Source organism: Oncorhynchus clarkii, chromosome 13 (assembly GCF_045791955.1).
Source record: "Oncorhynchus clarkii lewisi isolate Uvic-CL-2024 chromosome 13, UVic_Ocla_1.0, whole genome shotgun sequence".
Lineage (NCBI taxonomy): Eukaryota > Metazoa > Chordata > Actinopteri > Salmoniformes > Salmonidae > Oncorhynchus > Oncorhynchus clarkii.
The window spans coordinates 38,845,054-38,866,585 of NC_092159.1; the positions used below are offsets into that span (position 1 = coordinate 38,845,054).

Below are 21,532 nucleotides of genomic sequence, written 5' to 3' on the forward strand. Positions count from 1 at the left end.
TCCCATATCTGGCATTTTTCTTGTGTATCTGCGTTATGCCTCATGTTAATGTTGTGTTCTTGGTGTTTTATTAAAACGTTGCACCTGCTACCGACTCACCGCCCCATCATTACACAATACCAACTCAAAATATGGAAGCAGCAGGACAACCGGACTCCTCCCAGACGATCGATGAACAAGGTGACCTTCGTCGTCAACACCGTGATCAGCTGGCTCAACTGGGGACGGCCACGGAAGATGTTCTCCGCAGTCTACCATGTCCCAACAGCGGAAGATATTCTAGAGCCAGTCTACCCAATGAGTCAGCACATTCAGCAACCCGCTCAGGTCAGGTCTATCCCTCCCGGAGAAATATGACGGGACGACATCTAAATGCCTTGGCTTCCTTCTTCAGTGCTCCCTCTATTTCGCAGATCAGATGGGAGCCCCCACCACCGAGAGGTCTAAGGTTGCCACGGTTATTTCTCTGCTGACTGGACAGGCATTGGAATGGGCTACGGCCGCCTGGGAGGGAGGAAGAGCTCGAGTCTTATGAGGGGTTCATGACTCTGTTTAAATGTATTTTCAATCATCCCGCAGATGGCAGAGAGGGAGGTGAGTGTCTGCTTCAGCTCCAGCAGGGGAATCAGATGGCCGCTGAGTATGCGCTTACCTTCCGGTGTAGCAGCTTCCAGTGGCTGGAATGAGCCGGCGCTCAGCACGTTATTTAGAAGAGGTCTGCATGAAGAGGTCCAGACGGAACTGGCCTGCTGGGATGACAACCTCGCCCGAGGGGCATCACATTACGATGGCCATCTGTTTGGATAACCTCCTCTGGAAACCTTGGCATTTCCATCACTTCTCTCCCTCCTTTGGCAAGTGAACAAATTGAGATAGGAGTCCCTCGCCTTCCCGCGGCGGAACGACGCAGACGGATACAGCTGGGGCTCTGTCTGTACTGTGGCCAGGGAGGGCACAAGCGCCAGCGGTGTCCGTTACTTCAGAATCCGGGATCCACTAGAGCAGAGGGACGGTCACGTGATGTGACATCCCCTAGATCAGGAGTGAGTATTCCATCTACTGCTCTTCCTGTTAGACTCTTTCTAGTACCATCACTCTGGCTGACTGTCCCTCATGCCCTGTGTCTACAGCTTTAGTGGATTCCGACACCGTTGGGAACTTTATGGATCAAACCCTTGCCTCCTCTAGGATCCGGAACCGTCCCACACATCACCCAACCACTCACCCTCACCGTGGAGCCCAATCACCAGGAAAACATCCCCTTCATCACCAGTGCACCAGTTCACAGGATCATCCTCGGCCTACCTTGGCTTCAGCGCCATAACCCTACCATCTCATGGTTGAGGATGAGAATCCCTGACTGGTCACCTGAATGCCAGAAGACCTGATTTCCTGTCCCCTGTGGTTCCACGTCGGTTGCGAGTCCTGTGGTTTCCCTCTAGCTCAAAATCCCGGAGGAATATCAGGATCGTCCCTGCATCGATTACCGTGGAATCAATGACCACGAAGTATCGGTACCCTCGCCTGCTGGTGCCGCCTGCCATCGAGCAGCTCCGCGGGGCCCGGTTCTTCACCAAACTGGACCTGTGGAGTGCCTACAATCTCATTCGCATCCGGGTGAGGGATGAGTGGAAGACGGCGTTCAGCATGACGTCTGGTCACTATGAGTACTTGGATATGCCCTTTGGCTTGGCCAATGATCCGTCAGTGTTCCAGGCATTCGTTAATGCGTTAATGAGGTGTTCGGAGACATGCTCGGACGTCAGGGGATTGTGTACATCGATGACATCCTGATCTTCTCAACCAACCTGGAAGATCACATCACTCATGTTCGAGCAGTCCTGGAACGCCTCTTGGCTAACCACCTATTCGTCAAGGCAGAGAAGTGCCAATTCCACTAGAGGGCAGTCTCCTTCTTGGGCTACCAAATCAAACCGCAGGGAGTGAGGATGGAGGACAAGAAGGTAGATGCGGTAAGGTCATGGCCAGTCCCAACCACCAAGGGGTTACAATGGTTTTTGGGATTTGCCAACTTTTACCGCCGCTTCATCAGGAGATTCAGCACCGTAGCCACCACCCTCACCTCCCTCCTCAAGTGTGGGCCTCGTAGGTTGGTTTGGTCTCCAGCAGCCAACGAGGCCTTTCATCTCCTCAAGGGGCGTTTCACCTCCGCCCCCTTGCTAAATCACCCAGATCCCATGCTGCCTTTTGTGGTTGAGGTAGACGCATCAGAGGTGGGTGTCGGGGCAGTTTTGTCACAAGGACACGGGGACCCACTGAAATGGTATCCTTGTGCTTTTTTCTACAAGAAACTGTCCCCCACAGGAATTACGACGTCACCGACCGGGAGCTCTTGGCGCTGTAGTTGGCATTAGAGGTGTAGAGACTGGCTGGAGGGTCCCAACGAACCATTCATCATCCTCACCGACCATCGGAACCTTGAGTACATACGGACAGTGAGGAGACTGAATCCATGCCACGCCAGATGGGCCCTCTTCTTCACCAGGTTTTACTTCACGCTGACCTATAGCGTAATCCATCTCTGAGAAATACTGGTGGCCCACCTTGGTGCAGGATATTATGCGGTATGTCAACTCATGTTCCGTTTGTGCTCAAAACAAGTCCCCCTGGAACGCTCCGGCAGGGAAGCTCCCGTGGCTTTCCGTGCATCAGCGACCTTGATCCCATCTATCCATTGACTTTGTTACTGATCTTCCCCCTTCTGATGGTTTCACCACCATTCTGGTGGAAGTGGATAGTCTCCAAGTCATGTCGATTAATCACTCTTCCCGGTATTCCCACTGCTCTCCAGGTTGCTGAGGCACTCTTCCAACAGGTTTTCTGGCATTATGGCCTTACGGAGCACATCGTCTCGGACCGTGGCCCCCAATTCACATCCCGAGTATGGAGGACCTTCTTGGAAAAGCTTGGGGTCAAGGTTAGCCTCACATCTGGGTATCAGCCTCAGGCTAACGGGCAGGTGGAGAGGATGAATCAGGAGGTTCCTGAGGAGTCACTGTCAGGACCGGCAGGGTGAGTGGACACGTTTCCTTCCTTGTGCAGAGTACGCCCAGAACTTTACGTCACTCCTCCACTGGGTTGACCCCCTTCCAGTGTGTTTTGGTTTTCCAGCCGGCCCTGGCCCCACGGTTTCTGTGGTAGATGAGTGGTTCCGGAACGTGGAGGAGGTGTGGAACAATGCACACGAGACTCCAGCGCGCCATCGTCAGAAGGAGCAGACAGACCATCACCGTAGTGAGACCCCAGTGTCCATCCTGGGGATCGCGTCTGGCTCTCTACCAGGAACCTCCCACTCCACCTGCCCTGCAAGAAACTGAGCCCCTGGTTTGTGGGGCCGTTCAAGGTTCTCCGGAGGGTCAATGAGGTGACACAGGTTACAATTACCCAGTCACTACCGTATCTCACCCTCTTTTCATGTCTCCCTTCTCAGGCCGGTGGTTCCTGGTCCCCTACCTGATGCTGTCCTCATGACCCACCCCCCCCTGAACATTGAGGGGGGGGCCCGGTGTCGGCTCCAGTATCTGGTGGACTGGGAGGGGTATGGCCCAGAGGAGCAGTGTTGGGTTCCGGTGGAGGATATTCTGGACCCCAACATCATCCGTGATTTCCACCTTTGCCACCCGGACCGACCCGCTCTTCGTCCTCGTCGGCGTCATACTGCGGCTGAAGACGCACATCGGGGGGGCTGGGGGGTGGTGTGTACTGTCACATCTGCTCCTCCTCCTCCACTCCGGCGTCGCCAGAATACTAACCACAATACTATCCACAGTTCCTGGGATTCATCATTACGCACACCTGGCACTCATCATTATGTGCACCTGTGAATCATTCCGATTCACATCTGGACTCAATTAACTTCCTCATTTCTTCCCCTTTATGTCAATCTCCCATATCTGGTATTTTTCTTGTGTATCGGTGTTATGCCTGATGTTAGTGTTGTGTTCTTGGTTTTGTTTTATTTTATTAAAACGTTTCACTTGCACATGCTTTTGACTCACCCCCCCCCATCATTAGTGTGCATGTGTGTCAGAGGATGTTTCCAGGCTAACACATTTGGTTCCTTGTAAGTTATGGGAACATACGTTGTTTTGTTTCCCATTGATTCTGGGAACGAAGCCATAGGTTTCCTGACTGGTAAAACTGCATTTAAAAAAAATATATTCTGAGAATGGAAGTGAAAATTTGGCCTGTTCTGGGAACACAAATGTTAAGTTGCAGGGAGGATTTGAGAATGTTTTCTTGGAGGTTTGTTCATCGTTCTCAGAACAGATATCATAAGTATTATTGAATTACCTTCAAATAACCTAACACAGTTAACCTAAGCTAACTGTTTTGAACTCCAAGCACAAATTAATTTGCTTAGGCATTAATCATGCAAACTCTTTTATTGTAACCCAGTGAGATATGAACCAATGATTGTCTGTTCTCAAAGGAAACAAGCACTCATTAAGATCAGGTGTGTGGGCATGGCCAACACACCTGAATACATTTAACAAGAATTTTGTTCATGCTGAGAACGGAATTTAAATGTTTTAAATAACGTTCTTTGAACGTTAATGTTTTATGGTTTTTATGGAAAGTTTTCTTCATGTTTTGACAACATGACTTTAAATAGAACCATAACGAAACCTGCAGAAAACATTACTGAAGTACTGACATTTTCCCACAACATTTTCTTAATGTCCTCTGAACGTTCTGACATGACTTTAAATAGAACCACGAGAACCTGAGAACGTTACGCTGAAGTACAAAACTTTTCCAACAGAATAACGTTTTCGTAATGTTCTCTGAACAATACTTCAAATAAAACCAAGAGGAAACACGCAGAAAAAAGTTATCCTGGAGTACTGAAACTCCCAAATAAGAACTATATGGTTCTCAGAACGTTATGTGCTAGCTGGATATCCTGGCACCATTCCCAGAACATTGTGGAAAGGTTGTATGCAAAATAACCATAGGACAACCATGCTCTCGCCAAGCTCTAAGAAACATATGGTTATCAGAACATTATGCGCTAGCTGGGTAGTGTGTGTGTGGGTAGAGGACCAGGGCAAAGCATTTAATTCACTGCAGGTCTAATTAATCCAGTGTGCAGTGGGCTGTTAAATAAATACTCCTGAGATTACAGAGCCAGTACAGGCAGGCTGAGGTGAGCAGCCAAACGGCTAACAAAGCAAACAGATCCACCAGTGGTTGCGTCCCAAACGGCACCCTATTCCCTATGTAGTGCACTACTTTTGACCAGGGACCATTAGGCTCTGGCCAAAAGTAGTGCACTATATCGGGAATAGGATGCAATTTGGGACATATCCAGTGTGTCTATGCATACTGGTGGCTACCATCATTTACACACGCTGCACTCTATTTTGTGAAGTGGACCCTGGAGAATTCCAGATCAGTGCCTGAGAGAGAACCACATTGTTGTGATGGATGCCCTCCCTGGTTTTGATGGTAAAATCAATTATGTTTGTTGTTTTGCGAGCCACAACCCATTCTTTAAGGGTTAGGGAAGTTAGACTGCCTGGTGTGATGACCAGGAAACACATTGGAAGAGAATGAACGAGAAATGCGCCTTCCTTCTTTCACCTCTTTTTAAATCTCCCTTACCAACTCTCTTTCTCTCTCTCTCTCTCTCTCTCTCCTGTCCTTATTTCTCCTCTTCTCTTGGCTTATGTCTGTTGTTAAGGTCTGTCCTCTCTGTTCCTCCTCTAACTAAAGGTCTCAAAGTCAAGTGGAGGACGAGTCCCCCTCTTCACTTTAAAAGAGCAAGCTGCCTCCAGGAGACAGCAGCTGGCAAGAGGTTGTGCACACACAGACACACACTAAGGCATATAACGGAAATGAAAATGTACATAACACAGACACACACACACAAGCTGACAACGCAAATGAAAACGTAGCCTATATGCACGACACACACACAATAATAGGCTGAGTTGTTTATCATTTTTAGCCTTGGAGAATAAGGGGCTAAAGTGGACTGGCTTTGCTGTTCAGCATCCAGCAGTGTTGTTCCAGGGAACATTTTTTATGTTGTCAGATCCCCTGCTGGGCCCCCCATATGCCTCCCTTAAGCCCCCCCCAGCCCCTAACACACAGTCATCATCACGTCAATTCAGCAGGCAGGCCAATCAAGCCCCCACTGTCACTTCACTGTAATGACTGTCACTCCCCGCAGTGGACCCGGGCCAGGGAGGACACACACACACACACACACACACACACACACATACATACACCAAGGGTGTACATACAGATGTATGACTCACTAAACAACACTAAGAAACACTCAATTAGAAGAGAAAATTAGAGAGAGAACACGGCCTGGCTTTAAAGCCCCTGCAGGGCCAGGTAGACACATATCATTAGTTGACTGAACTATACAATCTGTTAAGCCCACCACCATCCCCCCAGATCCATCAAAGCATAGGAAAACATCACCTAGCATGCATCTCTGCTGGGACTAACAAGGTAAGTAACTCTGTGTCATGTTAGGAGGGATGACAGAGACGCAGCCAGGCAGTAGATACAGAGAGAGAGAGCAGTACCTGGACCTGGGGGCTCTAACTGGATAAAGGGGGTTGGGAATCAGCTCCTACCCAGCTCACCCCCTGTCCATACACAACCATGAGGCATACAGAGCAGGGCAAGGCCCCTGGGGTGAGGGAGGTAGGATAGCCAGGTTTATGTGTGTGTGAGAGAGAAACAGATAAAGTGTGTGAAGTGTGTGTGTGTGTGCTTGTGTGTGTGTGCCTTGGTTGGTTATTCTATCCTTGTGGGGACCTAAAATCCCCAAATGTCCCAATAAGGATAGTAAATCAAGGAAAATTCTCTCTCGTGGCGACATTTCCCACATCCCCATGAGGACAAAGGCTATTTTAAGCTTGGGGGTTAGGTTTAGGGTTAGGGTTACAATTAGGGTTAGGGTTCGAATTAGGGTTAGGGTAAGACATAGGTTTAGAATTAGGGTTAAGGTTAGGATTATGGTAAGGGTTAGGGTTAGGATTATGGTAAGGGTTAGGGTTAGGATTATGGTAAGGGTTAGGGTTAGGGTTAGGATTATGGTAAGGGTTAGGGTTAGGGTTAGGATTATGGTAAGGGTTAGGGTTAGGGTTAGGATTATGGTAAGGGTTAGGGTTAGGGTTAGGATTATGGTAAGGGTTAGGGTTAGGGTTAGGATTATGGTAAGGGTTAGGGAAAATATCATTTTGAAAGGAAATGTCCCCAAGAGGATAGAAGAACATAATGTGTGTGTGTGTGTGTGTGTGTGTGTGTGTGTGTGTGTGTGTGTGTGTGTGTGTGTGTGTGTGTGAAGGAGGGTTGGGAGATCAGGAGGTGGAATAGCATAGGGGGTGAGGTAGGATGTTTCCTGTATATTTTGTCTCTCTGTGTGCATAGTGTGCTGGCCCTACAATGCAGGTGGAGCTGGGTTAAGTCACAAAGAGCAGGAGAGCTGCCACTGCCAAGGCAACCATGAGGGATGGAGGAGGAGATGGGAGGTCCAGAAAATCCATCCATCGCGCCCGTCTCTGCCTCTGTACCTGTCCAGGAGCAGCAAACTAAATGTCCACGCACGCACGCACGCACGCACGCCACACACACACACACACACACACACACACACAGTCTCAAAGACATAGACACACAGCCATACATGCCACAAATACCACGTCACATACCCTGTAATGTTAGTATGTGAAGTATGACGATGTGAGAGCTCAGAGAGGGAAGTTGGTGAGAAGTGAACTATGGCATTCAGACAAACTCTTATTTTTCTTCAGTCCAACAACACAGCCTTTTTATTTAGCTCCACTGATTTACACCATGAACACCTGGGGACATCAAACAACCATGCAATTACCCAACGCTACAGACAGACTGGCCTTCCACACCGCCTGCCTGGGAACAGAACAGAATGGACTGGACTATGGAACACAAGTAGCCCATGCCTGGAAGTGTCCATAGATCGTACCACTGTCTATAGCCATGACTGTGTAAAGCACAAGGCTTTTAAATGCACTTAAATCAAATCAAATTTTATTTGTCACATACACATGGTTAGCAGATGTTAATGCGAGTGTAGCGAAATGCTTGTGCTTCTAGTTCCGACAATGCAGTAATAACCAACAAGTAATCTAACTAACAATTCCAATGAATGCACCAACTGTAAGTCATTCTGGATAAGAGTGTCTGCTAAATGACTCAAATGTAAATGTAAAATGTGTGTACTGTGGATTACAATAACACTGAAAATGACATGGATTTGTGCGGGGGCACCTCGACACCGGTGCCCCCGCACATTGACTCTGTACCGGTACCCCTGTATATAGCCCTGCTTTTGTTATTTACTGCTGCTCTTTAATTATTTGTTATTCTTATCTCTTACTTTTTTGTTGGTATTTTCTTAAAACTGCATTGTTGGTTAAGGGTTTGTAAGTAAGCATTTATACCTTCCTACTCACCCACCCACCCACCCACCCACCCATCCATCCAGAGGGTAACCCTACCCCCCTGTAATTACCCCTAGCCTAGCCCAGGTCTGGGCCCCTGTTTACCACAGATTAAGCCTGTCCTTTCAGCTCCCTCCCGTTTCCCTGATCCCACAGATAAGAGCAGCCGAGGAGAAGAAAGGAAAGAGTCTCTTCCCAAAGGCACAGACAGGCAGGGCTATAATCAGGCCTTCTGCAGCCTGGGGGTAAGGTGGGAGAACAGGTAAGGGGTGGAGTGAGGGTCAGTTGTTAGAGGCAAGGTCTCCCCGCCCTCCCCCTCCAGCCACACAGTGACAGTCAGACCACAAACCTTTCCCCACTCACACAAGACCATGGTGATGTCATTGGACAGTCAGTGTATCCACAAGGAACTGTGTGTGTGTGTGTGTGTGTGTGTGTGTGTGTGTGTGTGTGTGTGTGTGTGTGAGATCCCGCTGTCCCCCACCAAACTGTGTCTGAAAAGTGACTGCGTTTTTATGCACCACAGTCTGATGGGTGGGGTGATTTCAGTTTATGGCTTGACCGATGCTAGTGGTGAGGGTCTAGGTGAGAACAGAACAGTAAAATAGACCTCCTAAATACTCCACCATACATCTCATTGGCAGCTTTGTGCCTCACATGCATCTTTCTCCCCTGTAGGCCTGCCAGAAAGACATTACGAACAGGAATAAAGACCTGGAGAAATGCTAATGGAAACCATTTGCACGACTCATCAGTGTTTTTTACCGAAGCCATTTTAAGAGCTAGCTCTGGGATCTGAGAGCACCCCGCAATCTCAGTTAAAGGCTTATCCATCATCCCTGGAGGGGGCCCTGTGTGTGTGTGTGTGAGTGTGTGTGTCAGTGTGTGTGTGTGTGTGTCAGTGTGTGTGTGTGTCAGTGTCTGTGTGTGTGTGTGTGTGTGTGTCAGTGTGTGTGTCAGTGTGTGTGCGTGTGTCTCTCTCTTGCTCTCTCTCTCTGTCTCCCTCTCTCTCTAAGTTGGAAAGATGGGCTCCATGCCTGATATATGCAGAGACAGATGTCATATAGGACACATCCATTCCAGTAGTGACTCTGGCAGCGGAGTAAAATGGCAGCAGAGCAGTGTTAGGTTAGTGTAGTCTCGGCCATGCAGTACATATGTCTGTCTTCTCTCTCACACCCCTCTCAACCACACTACCAATACACAGACTGCCTCGACGTTGTCATGGGTTGCAGGATCATGTATAGAGCAAACGGCAAAGTCCTCCATTTCAGAGTGGACTGATAGGGTCATACATCTTGTTTCAGTTTCTCAGAGGCAACTGTGATGAGATCCAGAGGAGAGCAGTAAGACAACCAGTCAAGGTTGCTGCAAGGTTCCTGTAACCTTGGCCTATCAGGGAAAATAAATAAAAAAGTACTGCTAGAAAACAGGCCTATACAATAGGCTCCTATGTATAGAGGGCAGGTGGCTCCTATGTATAGAGGGCAGGTGGCTCCTATGTATAGAGGGCAGGTGGCTCCTATGTATAGAGGGCAGGCCATGGCTGATCTATAATAGGATTTAGTGATTTTGCTTAATGGTGTGATATAACCCATAATGCAAATTGACCAGTGTGTGTTGATCAATAAATTCCTGTCTATTGAGTAGCCTCTGTCTTTCTCAAAGGAAAAATCCTCAATCCTATGCAGACAATCGATGGATATGTACTAAATCTATATCTTAAATTACAAAACGTAAGATGTCCATTAATTACTATTGACAATATAAACGAAATTGATTAACCTATTGCAATAGCCTATACCACAGAAAGTCTATTGTGAATCATGATTCGTCGAGACCCCCCTTCCCCCCATCATTGAAGAAGCAGAATCCCGGAGAGGACCGCGTTTTAACAAGGCAATCATTCACTTTCAGATTTCGTTTCTAAGGTCTAACATGAATAATGACGTTATTATAGTTAACCAACAAGGAGCCGCGAGGCTTTTCAAATGCTTTAGAGGAGCGGTTTCTGTAAATATTTAATTCAAGTTTTCACAGGTCTGACACCGATAGCCTACGCACCCGTCAAGTTGAGGAGAGATCAAATCAAGCTCAACATCAAAACAGCAGATACATTCATATTTGTTGAATATAAAGTTTGGCATACACTGGATTCGTCCTTGAAGATAAATCACATGAGAAATGTTCAAATATCTCATATCTCATCATTCCAAAAAAGGGGATTCATTCTGCGGTAGCCTAAGATTTTGTCCCAAAAATGACCGGTAGCCTACTTTCGACAGCATGTAATATCTTATTAAAGAAAACTTACGTTTTAACTGTTAATAGAAGGAATACATATTTGCAGGCTTAACGTCACTGATGATCCACAACTCCGAACTTGAAGGAGATTTTACGGGATCATTGTGCGTAATCTTCGGGTAGCTGCGGTATCCTACACTTCCAATGGTCTGGCAAGACAAATACTCCACTTGTGTATTTCAGAAGAATAATTAAACAAAGAAATGCCGTGGGCTACAATTACCACCCAACACTGCACATTAATCTGCGTCTGAATGTGACTGTCCCTCATTCATATTTGAGAATTCAACTGCGCACTGGTCTTTCCGCTAGTGCGTACAACTTACAAAGCTATATTTATATAAAACGTTGTCATATTTTATATAAAATTCACCTATGTTTAAAAGGGCTAAACCGACCAGTGCTTGAGTCATGTGTTCTAGGCGCCCGACCGTGTGCTACACGTCTCCAGAAATGAAAGAACGGACAGCGGACCCTCGAAACCACATCAGCGCGGTTTCTGAATACAAGGTAAAAAGCTCCAGACGTACCGATCAGCATCGTGCGTCCAGGACCGAATAGACTTCGCTCCAGCTCGGTGTTTCACAGCGCGTAAATATTACGCGGTATCCCCAGAAAATAAGTGCATGCAACGACGCACAAGTATCATATGCTCAGCTCCGGGAGTTTAAACAAACACAACTAAAAGAAGCGACTGCTATATATTCTGTCCTATTTCCAAGTCTCTGTCGCTCTCTCTTTGCAATCCTTTTCTTCCTCGGGGACAAATCCCAACAGATCCCAACTACTACAACTCAGAAGAATAATACACATGCTCCTCAATTAAACCCCATATTGATCTGCTGCTCTGCGTGGCCCGAAGGAGGCGAGGGAAGGGGAATGGAGAGATGAGGGGTTGCTTCCCCCCCCTCCTCTCTCTCTCGCTCGCTCGCTCGCTCTCTATTTCTTGCTCAGCTGGACGACGTTAAACCTGAGCGGACAGCGCAGATGGGAAAATAAGCTGGTGTTATTTTAACAGTCCTCATAGCGCATATTGTCTCTTAGATAACGGTTCCGTGATAACGGCTACAACAGTAATGTCACTCTCCCAGATGGAGGGAGGAGCCAGGTCAAGGTGATAATTGATATGGATCAATCACACATTTACAGCCACACCAGACATCCCATTGAGTGGCTAAACGGTGAAAAATACAATAAGGGAGCACTATTTGGAATAGGTTGACTACTCCACCCCTGTGTAGTCCAACACTTCATGGGTACCTGGGTTGAACCCTGACCCTTAAATTGATGGACAAAGGTCACCCTAATGGAATTTGAGTATTGTCACCCAGCAGCATAGTGACAAGGCCCTGCTTGGTTACAGAGAAAAATGGAGAGATAGAGAGGAGGAGAGAGGAAGAGAAAGAGAGAGAGCACGAGAGAAAGAGAGTGAGAAAGAGAGAATAGGGAGATGGACACACACACACACACACACACACACACACACACACACACACACACACACACACACACACACACACACACACACACACACACACACACACACACACACACACACACACACACACACGGATAAGTGAGGAGTGATTCTGCTGCCAGCCAGCCAGCCAGCAGCAGCTAGTATAAAACTAGACTGACTGACTGACTGTACAAAGAGAGAGAGGCAGCAGAGGACTTTTAAAGCTATTAAAGATATGCTTTGAGGGAAACTGGCTGCTCTGTGTGTGTGTGTGTGTGTGTGTGTGTGTGTGTGTGTGTGTGTGTGTGTGTGTGTATGTGTGTGTGTGTGTGTGTGTGTGTGTGTGTGTGTGTGTGTGTGTGTGTGTGTGTGTGTGTGTGTGTGTGTGTGTGTGTGTAAGGGGGGTATTTCTGTGAGGTTTTAGAAGGAGTGAATGATATGCAATGTGTATGTGTGCTTGTATAAAAAAAGAGCATGCCAGTGTGTGTGTAATGTGTGTATGTGTATGTCATTGCAGCAGTGTGTGTGTAATGTGTGTGTATGTGTATGTCATTGCAGCAGTGTGTGTGTAATGTGTGTATGTCACTGCAGCTGTGAGTGTGCCTGATCTGAGTGACAGTTGCTCATATTCATCCGTCGCTTCCCTCTCTCCTTTGTGTCTTTCTTCTTTTGCCTTAGCGCAATGTTGTGGAGCCTGCCAGCGCTGAGTGTGTGTGTCTCTCTGTGTGTTCAACTGTACATGGACTGAGTTTGTGTGTTTGTGTGTGACAGAGTGAGCTAGAAACCATGTGTCTGTGTGTTTGTGCGGTGTGAGTGTGTTTAAACTACATGTGTGTGTGTGTGTGTGTGTGTGTGTGTGTGTGTGTGTGTGTGTGTGTGTGTGTGTGTGTGTGTGTGTGTGTGTGTGTGTGTGTGTGTGTTCCTCTAAAGGCAGGAGAGGAGAGCAGGCTGAAGAGCCTTGGTGTAGTGCTAAGCTCTACTGGAGCCTGGCCAAAGCACATCTCCCAGAGTGCTATCAGGAACTTAATTACACCATTAAATCGCTCCCTCGCTTTCCCTCTACCCCTTCCTCCATCTCTCCCTCTCTGCTCATCTCCCTCCTTCCATCTTTCCTCGTTCTGCTCTCTCTCTCCCCCAATCGGTGTCTCCATCTAATCTCTGACTTCCCTCTCTCTACCTCTATCTTGTTGCTCTTCCCCCTCTTTTTCTATCTCCCTCCTTCTCTCTGTACTCTTGTGGTGGTGTGAGGCAGGCAGGCAGACTGGCGCTGAGTTGAAGATGTTACTGGTGTGAACTGAGAGAGGGTGATGGTGAAGTGTGCTAGGAGCAGATAGACTATACGGGATACACACAGAACGTCAGAAGCCACAGGAGGAGTTTGGAATCAAGTGCATTTCCTCCACAGACTCTGGTGCTAGAGAAGTCTCCTCCGTCCCTCAGCTGCCCAGCAGAGGTTCCAGGGACGAGCACGGCTAGCCAAGGTGTCCTTGAGTGTAGTGTATAAACCACAGTAGCCATGGACCCCCAGTTCTCATGGCAGACTGTGGGTATGAAGGGCAGCTGTACCAGCCGACTAGCCCTGCCAACCACATGCCAACCACTGTGCCAACCATATAGCCCACACAGGCATGAGAGAGCCAGGGCTAATGAGAGAGGCTAGCTCTCTGCTTTAGATTCCCCAGCCATGACACAGCCCAATGCCCATTCAGCATGATATAGAGAGCATTATGAAATGAACTGCTAGTAAGATCCGTGTCTTCTTCGCAGAGGAGTGCTGTTCAGTCAGAATGTGAGTCAAGGCATATCGACTACTCTACACAAGCAGCCAGAAACAGGCGTCAGATTGTGTAAGACCAACCACTAGACGCGACAACATCCACAACAAGCCTCACCCGGGACAGAGTCGAGTTAGTCTAACCCAGGCACGATGAAACTCCACAGGGCATTATGCTTCTCTGTGACGCCTAGAGAGGTGACCATGGTGGAGTTGTGTTTGGGCTTCTCTTGACTATGATGGGCAAATGAGTTCCAACCGCGATTGTTTGATATCGGAGGGGGGGTATAGTAGTGATGGTAATGGTGTTGATAATAATATGGGTGTAGCGCGGTGCCCGGCGGAGCCCGGCAGAGCCCGGCGGAGCCAGGTATCTCTATGGTGATGAGGATTGGGCCCTGGAGAGAGGAGAAGGTCAAGCTGTCACATTCCACTCCAGTGAAATTACATCCTCTGTAGCCCTCCACTCCGCTGCTGGGCCGCTGATAACTGGCTGGCCTCAGAGTGTGTGTGCGTGAGTGATTGTGTATGTAGGGTAGAGCAGCACACACGGGACCAGGGACGAGGAGGAGGGCGGTGCAGGCGGGCATTAATTAACATGCAGGATCTGTATGGTGGCATGCTGTCATAGGCAGGGTGGTGTAGTGGGCAGAAGTGGCGGGGGTGGCGGAAGAGGTGGGCACAGTGGGACTGTGCGACAGGGAGGGCAGGAGACACGAGGCGGGAGGGGGAAGATGTCTGGAATACTGAGAAATGTGTCACCTGGGAGATTGAGCTCTGCCATGCATTGAGATGGATAGTAATTCTCTATGACAGTTGAACCAGCTTTTACATGACGAATGACTGCAGTCCTTTTAGTGCAGGCGTCCTCATACCGTGTCAGCCTAATACAACTAGCAATCAGAGAGAAGAATGCAAGCACACTGTTGCATTTGGATGAACACATAGTCAAATTCAGAAACTTCTAAAGGGTGAAATCCATTTATATACATTAGCTACATACGCACAGCTATACACATCAACAAACTGCACCAAACTGCTACAAACACACATACTGTTAATTGGCAAACACAAACACAGTCTGTTGAGCGAGTCTTTATGTGGAGTTTCTCTTCTGTCTCTGTCCAGCATGCAGACAGAGGTGATCAATACATGTCTAGGTGTGACTGTCTTTTAATGTTGCCCTTTACTGTCCAATCAGTCCCAGGCGGGAGGGGGGGGGGGGGGGGCAGGGAGAAATCACACTGCTGGTTCGATTGGTGTGTGTGTGTTTTAAACTGCCACAAACGGTTACTTCTCTGGACTGATGGGTGTGTGTGTGTTCCTCGTATTCTCTTTGGGTACACGTATTGTTGTGCATCACAAGCCCTATTCTACTACATTATGTGCTGGATTTGTTTTCATTGGGAATATCATTGGACATAACCCAGTGGATATGAAATGTACTGCACATCATCACACTATAGAAGCATAGAACCTACATGATGCTCAGTTTACACGAAACTATACAGTAAAGTTTTATTCTCACTTTTGACAACTGATAGGGGATGACTGACAGGCGGAACAACACCAATATGATTCATTAAAGCTGCCTCCTTCTCCCCCTCTTCTTCCTCCTCTCTTCCAAGCGACTAGCGTCAATTAGGGGCAGGTCTGCCAGCTCTGCCAACCTGCAGTGGAGTGTTCCCGCCCAGGTGATGACTGACAGCCAATGGAGATTTTTTTCCTCCCTCGCCATCTCTCTCTCTCTCTTTCTCTCTATCTATCGCTCTTTCTCTCTATCTGTCGCTCTCTCTCTCTGTCAAACAAACAAATGAATAGGAGAGTACAGAACACCCTCAGAGCGGAACGGACTGACTGGTGTGACTGATGGACGGACAGAGAGAGGGAGGGTCCGGGAGCGAGGGAGATTGCTCTCTAGGGCAGGCTGACAGAGGGGAGAAGGGAGGTGCTGGCAAGGGAGCTGGAGTTTGCAAGTGGCTAAGGGTTGTTAGGATGCCGATGGAAGTGTCCAAAAAGGTGTTTTGGAGGTGACCAGAGGGTTACATTGTGAACTTGAGGCCACCGTGGAGCTGTGCTAGGCATGTCAAAGGGTTCAAATGGGAAGAAGAGGAGGCATATCTAAGATGAGAAATCTCCTGCACCCGAGCCCTATGATTACCAGTGGGTTGGAGGCACCAGGTGCCCAGTGGCACAACAACAGCATCTGCTATCAGATTACTGTTCCTTAGGCCCACTGAGTATCATTGTAATTACTGTATGGGAATAGCAATGATTGTGGCTTTGGAACAAATACCACCACTAAAACGAATACAACTAGTACAGCTGCTACTAAGAATGGCAACAATGATAGAAGAGCATACTAGTCAGTTGTGACTCCCAGTGGAAACAACAGTAAAGCCCCTGAGACTGGAGCAGAGTAGCAGGCCAGGAGGCCAGTTCAGATGAGTCTCAGTCGAGAAGAGTCAGAGGAAGAGAGGAAGCTGTCATCACAGTATGAGGGAGGAAAGAGGAAGAGAGGGAGGATAGGGAGGGGTGGGGAGGGGAGGGGGCGATGCTGTACTCTGACACCTGTACCGGACACCCTACACGGGAGGGGACTCCTCAGAGGTACTGTTTAGCATGTATTTCACACTCAGTCACACACACAGAAAGACAGACACAGGGGGGAGAGAGAGAGAGGGAGAGAGATGGATTCTCCAACATAAATAAAACATCTGTGTGCATGTTTCATCCCTGGAGCTGGGTTCAACCAGATTAGGAGGAGGGGGAGGGATGAGGAAGAAGAGGAGGAAGATACAGATCTAGGATCTTAATTGGATCATTCTTTTGTTGTTGATAATTTCCCTGCACGGCAGGAAATGCAAACTTGTAGTGTATTCAAGGTTTAAAAAGGCTTCTTACGTTTGTAATTTCCACTTTAAAATGTAAGACGGGATTTGCCCAAACAAAAAAGCATAAACATATCAACCCACACAAAAACTGTCCATGAATTATATAATCCGCACAATAATTCAAATGTCCTGTTGCTGCAGGATTATTTTCCTGTTGTGGAAAACTGGCTCAAATTAAGATCCCACATACAGTAGGGTGAAGGGGAGTGCCACAGATCAGACACGTGAGGTATTCAACAGACTACTCTTCCTCTCTCATGAGGATGACATGGATAAGCAGGAGAGACAGAGGGAGGATCTCTACCAATATTACCATACACAGTGCCAGCCAGCCAGCCAGCCAGCCAGCCAGCCAGCCAGCCAGCCTGCCAGCCAGCCAGCCAGCCAGCCAGCCAGCCAGCCAGCCAGCCAGCCAGCCTGCCTGCCTGCCTGCCTGCCTGCCTGCCTTGCCTGCCTGCCTGCTTGCTTGCTTGCTTGCTTGCTTGCTAGCTAGAGGAATGAATTATACAAACTGCACCCAGACTACTGTTACTAATAGGACTTCATTGTGGCTTGCATATGTTTAATATTACGGCTAGATACCAATCAATACTGTCTCTGTGCAGTGGACTGCTTTCACTATATTGAACTGTGGTTTAGCAGATGCATCGTGCAGAGTTGGTCCAGCAGGAATGGTGTAGAGCTTGAAGATATGGTTCTTGGTATTCTATAGCAAGGCATGCACATACTAGCTAAATGTACATTATGTAGCCAAGCAATGATCTTCAAGTCCTCAGTCACTCTAATTAAAACGTAAAAATAAACACAACTATTTTCATTGGTTCCCGTCCTTAGATCTGTTAAGTTCATTTATGCCTCAAATAGAAGCGCAACCATTAAAGTGCGTTGTGTTTGGGAGTAGAGTTGTGTTCTCGTTACTGTAAAACTAATGGGGGGGATCCTGTGGAAAGGAAGAGAGGGAAATCTCAGTGTTATAGCAGTGTATGTGTCTACAGAGCGCACAAACACACACACACACACACACACACACACACACACACACACACACACACACACACACACACACACACACACACACTTTCTATAGGTGGAAAAACATACCAGTAAAAACAGATTCATATCAACAGGCCAAAGTGTTCCTGCGTGACACCACACCTGGGTTCAAATACTATTCAAAATAATTTCAAATACTTTATCTGGGATTGATTGAGCTACCCTCGCTTAATGGACCGATATAATGGTCTGAAAACTGTAAACCAAGCCCATCTGCACTCCAGGCAGGCTAGAGCAAACGCTATAAGTATTTGAAAAATGTCAAATAGTATTTGAACCGGGGTCTGCATGACACTAATGGAGCCATGTGTCTGAACAGAGAAAGAAAGGGGGGGGGATGACAGACGAAAGATGGAGAAAAAAAGAGAAAAAGCAGTAAACGGAGAAGAGGGTACGGGAGAAAGTGGATCAATTCATGTGAAGAAGAGAAAGAGACTGAGGGATATTGAAAGTGAAAGGAGAGAGGGGCCAGAGTATGCCAGAAAGTATGCATTGAGGATGGGAGCCAGTGGAAACGTTGGAGTTTCACTCTAGGTCTGGAAATGTGACAGTCTCTGACACACCTGAAGGTAAGCCTGGAAAATCTGTCAAACAAAGGGTCTATAAACGTGAGAGAGTGTGAGGTCAGCCCTGGAAAAAGCCACCACGCACACACCTACCTCCTCCCACAGAGGCCCTGTAACAGACCTCACCACAAACCTTTGACCCCTAACCTCTGACCAGCAGCTCTGAAGGAGGGCCGTCAGCAGGAGATGCAGCCTACGGTATTTGGAATCTGTCTCTAGAGTAGTCTGAAGACTTGAGCTCTCTCTCTCTGTGTGTGTGTGTGTGTGTGTGTGTGTGTGTGTGTGTGTGTGTGGCTCTGTTAAGAGTGGTAGTAGTATGGAACAGAAGAACAATGGCACAGATACAGGGATCTGGTGCCAGACATGCTGGGATACATTTCACTGCCACTCAGCCAGAGCAAATATATCTGTAGCTGTGGCGTGTGTTTCATTCTCTCTGTCTCTATGTCTTGCCAGTGTGTGTGTGTGTGTGTGTGTCATTGCCGTGCCAGGCAAGGCCATGGTTTCCGCCTCTGTAATCGTGAGGGCACACCGCCTCACTGGCTCCCTTCTCCTCCCTCCCTCTCTCTCCCCCTCTGACCACAGAGGGTCACATGGGTGCTTTGGGCGGCTTCACAGCGCATAATTTCCTGTGGCTGGCTGTCGGCGGTGATCAAGGCGGCGTGGACACCTAATGCTGACGAGCTGAGACAGCTCCCTCCCCTCTGACTGGGGGGCAATCTGCCTGGCCCAAACAGACACACACAGACACACACAAACACAAACACACACACACACACACACACACACACACACACACACACACACACACACACACACACACACACACACACACACACACATACATACATACATACATACATAGCAACAGTGCATAAACAATGCATAAACAACCCGTATGTGTGTGTGCTTGCATGCTTGTGTGTGTCTGTATGTGTTTGTGCATGCATGCTTGTGTGTGTGTGTGTGTGTGTGTTAGTGCATGCATGCTTGTGTGTGTCTGTATGTGTTTGTGCATGCATGCTTGTGTGTGTCTGAATGTGTGTGTGTGTTTATGTGTGTGTGTGTATGTATGTGTGCATGCTTGTGTGTGTGTATGTGTGTGTGCATGCTTGTGTGTGTGTGTGTGTGTGTGTGTGTGTGTGTGTGTGCATGTGTGTGTGCATGCATGAGAGTGTGTCCGAATCTGTATGCATATGAGTAATATCTTTGAATAACGATGCTTTTATAAAAAGCACGACTGTGTTTTAGCAAGTGGAAGAAAGTGTTTTCCGCCAAAAATGCATTTGTATTGCATGTTCTGTATTGCCTGGATTCATTGGTGGGACTTATGCAGTCTGTGCGTCTATCTGTCTGTAGACTACAGCGTACTCTGTCTGTCTGTCTGCATAATCTTCCTCTTTATCTATCCGTCCGTCTGTCTCTATCTCTGTCTGTCTGTATGTTCCTGTGTGTCTGTAGTAGGAGGTTGTTGGTATTCTATAGCAAGGCGTGCACATACTAACTAAATATACATTAAGTAGCCAAGTAATGACCTTCAAATAGTCACTCTTATTATAGGTCACACTGTGTGACTACGTCTCACTTCATCACTCCCTGTAGGCTCTGGTGGTAAGGAGATGTGGAAACAGAGAGAGGAACAGAGATAGCGAGAGAGAGATAGAGAAGGCGAGAGAAATATAGAGAAGGAGAGAGAGATATGGAGGAGAGAGATCTAGAGAGGGAGAAGGAGGGAGAGATCTAGAAAGGAAGAAGGAGAGAGATATGGAGAAGGAGAGAGCAATATAGAGAGGGAGAAGGAGAGAGATATGGAGAAGGAGAGAGAGATCTAGAGAGGGAGAAGGAGAGAGAGATGTGGAGAAGGACAGAGAGATCTAGAGAGGAAGAAGGAGGGAGAGCTCTAGAGAGGGAGAAGGAGAGAGAGATATGTAGAAGGAGAGAGAGATATGGAAAAGGAGAGAGATATAGAGAGGGAGAAGGAGAGAGAGATGTGGAGAAGGAGAGAGATATAGAGAGGGAGAAGGAGAGAGATATGGAGAAGGAGAGAGAGATGTGGAGAAGGACAGAGAGATACAGAGAAGGAGAGAGAGATCTAGAGAGGGAGAAGGAGGGAGTGATCTAGAGAGGGAGAAGGAGAGAGATATGGAGAAGGAGAGAGAGATATGGAGAAGGAGAAGGAGAGAGAGATATTGAGAAGGAGAGAGAGATATAGAGAGGGAGAAGGAGAGAGAGATATGGAGAAGGAGAGAGAGATCTAGAGAGGGAGAAGGAGGGAGAGATTTAGAGAGGGAGAAGGAGAGAGAGATATGGAGAAGGAGAAGGAGAGAGATATGGAGAAGGAGAGAGAGATATAGAGAGGGAGAAGGAGAGAGATATATGGAGAAGGAGAGAGAGATATAGAGAGGGAGAAGGAGAGAGATATGGAGAAGGAGAGAGAGATCTAGAGAGGGAGAAGGAGGGAGAGATCTAGAGAGGGAGAAGGAGAGAGAGATATAGAGAGGGAGAAGGAGAGAGATATATGGAGAAGGAGAGAGAGATCTAGAGAGGGAGAAGGAGGGTGAGATCTAGAGAGGGAGAAGGAGAGAGAGATATGGAGAAGGAGAGAGATATATAGAAAGGGAAAAGGAGAGAGAGACGTGGAGAAAAAGAAGGACAGAGAGATACAGAGAAGGAGAAGGAGAGAGCGATATCGAGAAGGAGAAGGAGAGAGATATAGAGAGGGAGAAGGAGAGAGAGATATAGAGAAGGAGAGAGAGATATAGAGAGGGAGAAGGAGAGAGAGATATAGAGAGGGAGAAGGAGAGAGAGATATAGAGTAGGAGAGAGAGAGAGATATAGAGAGGGAGAAGGAGAGAGATATGGAGAAGGAGAGAGATATAGAGAGGGAGAAGGAGAGAGAGATATGGAGAAGGAGAGAGAGAGAGATATAGAGAGGGAGAAGGAGGGAGAGATATGGAGAAGGAGAAGGAGAGAGATATGGAGAAGGAGAGAGAGATATGGAGAAGAAGGAG

At 47.7% G+C, this 21,532-nt stretch overlaps 1 protein-coding gene across 3 annotated transcripts in view; it reads right to left on the minus strand.

Annotated features, from left to right (window-relative positions):
- LOC139364677 (zinc finger protein 385C) overlaps window positions 1-21,532 on the minus strand; it is a 105,148-nt gene that overhangs the window by 59,080 nt on the left and 24,536 nt on the right. The window contains exon 1 of one of the 3 annotated variants that reach the window (XM_071101614.1): window positions 11,306-11,594. The exons of the other annotated variants lie outside the window; for them this stretch is intronic. Within the exon in view, the coding sequence (XP_070957715.1) occupies window positions 11,306-11,315 (10 nt within the window). The 5' untranslated portion in view covers window positions 11,316-11,594. Of the gene's footprint in view, window positions 1-11,305; window positions 11,595-21,532 lie in introns of those variants that run through there. 3 annotated transcript variants of the gene reach the window in all.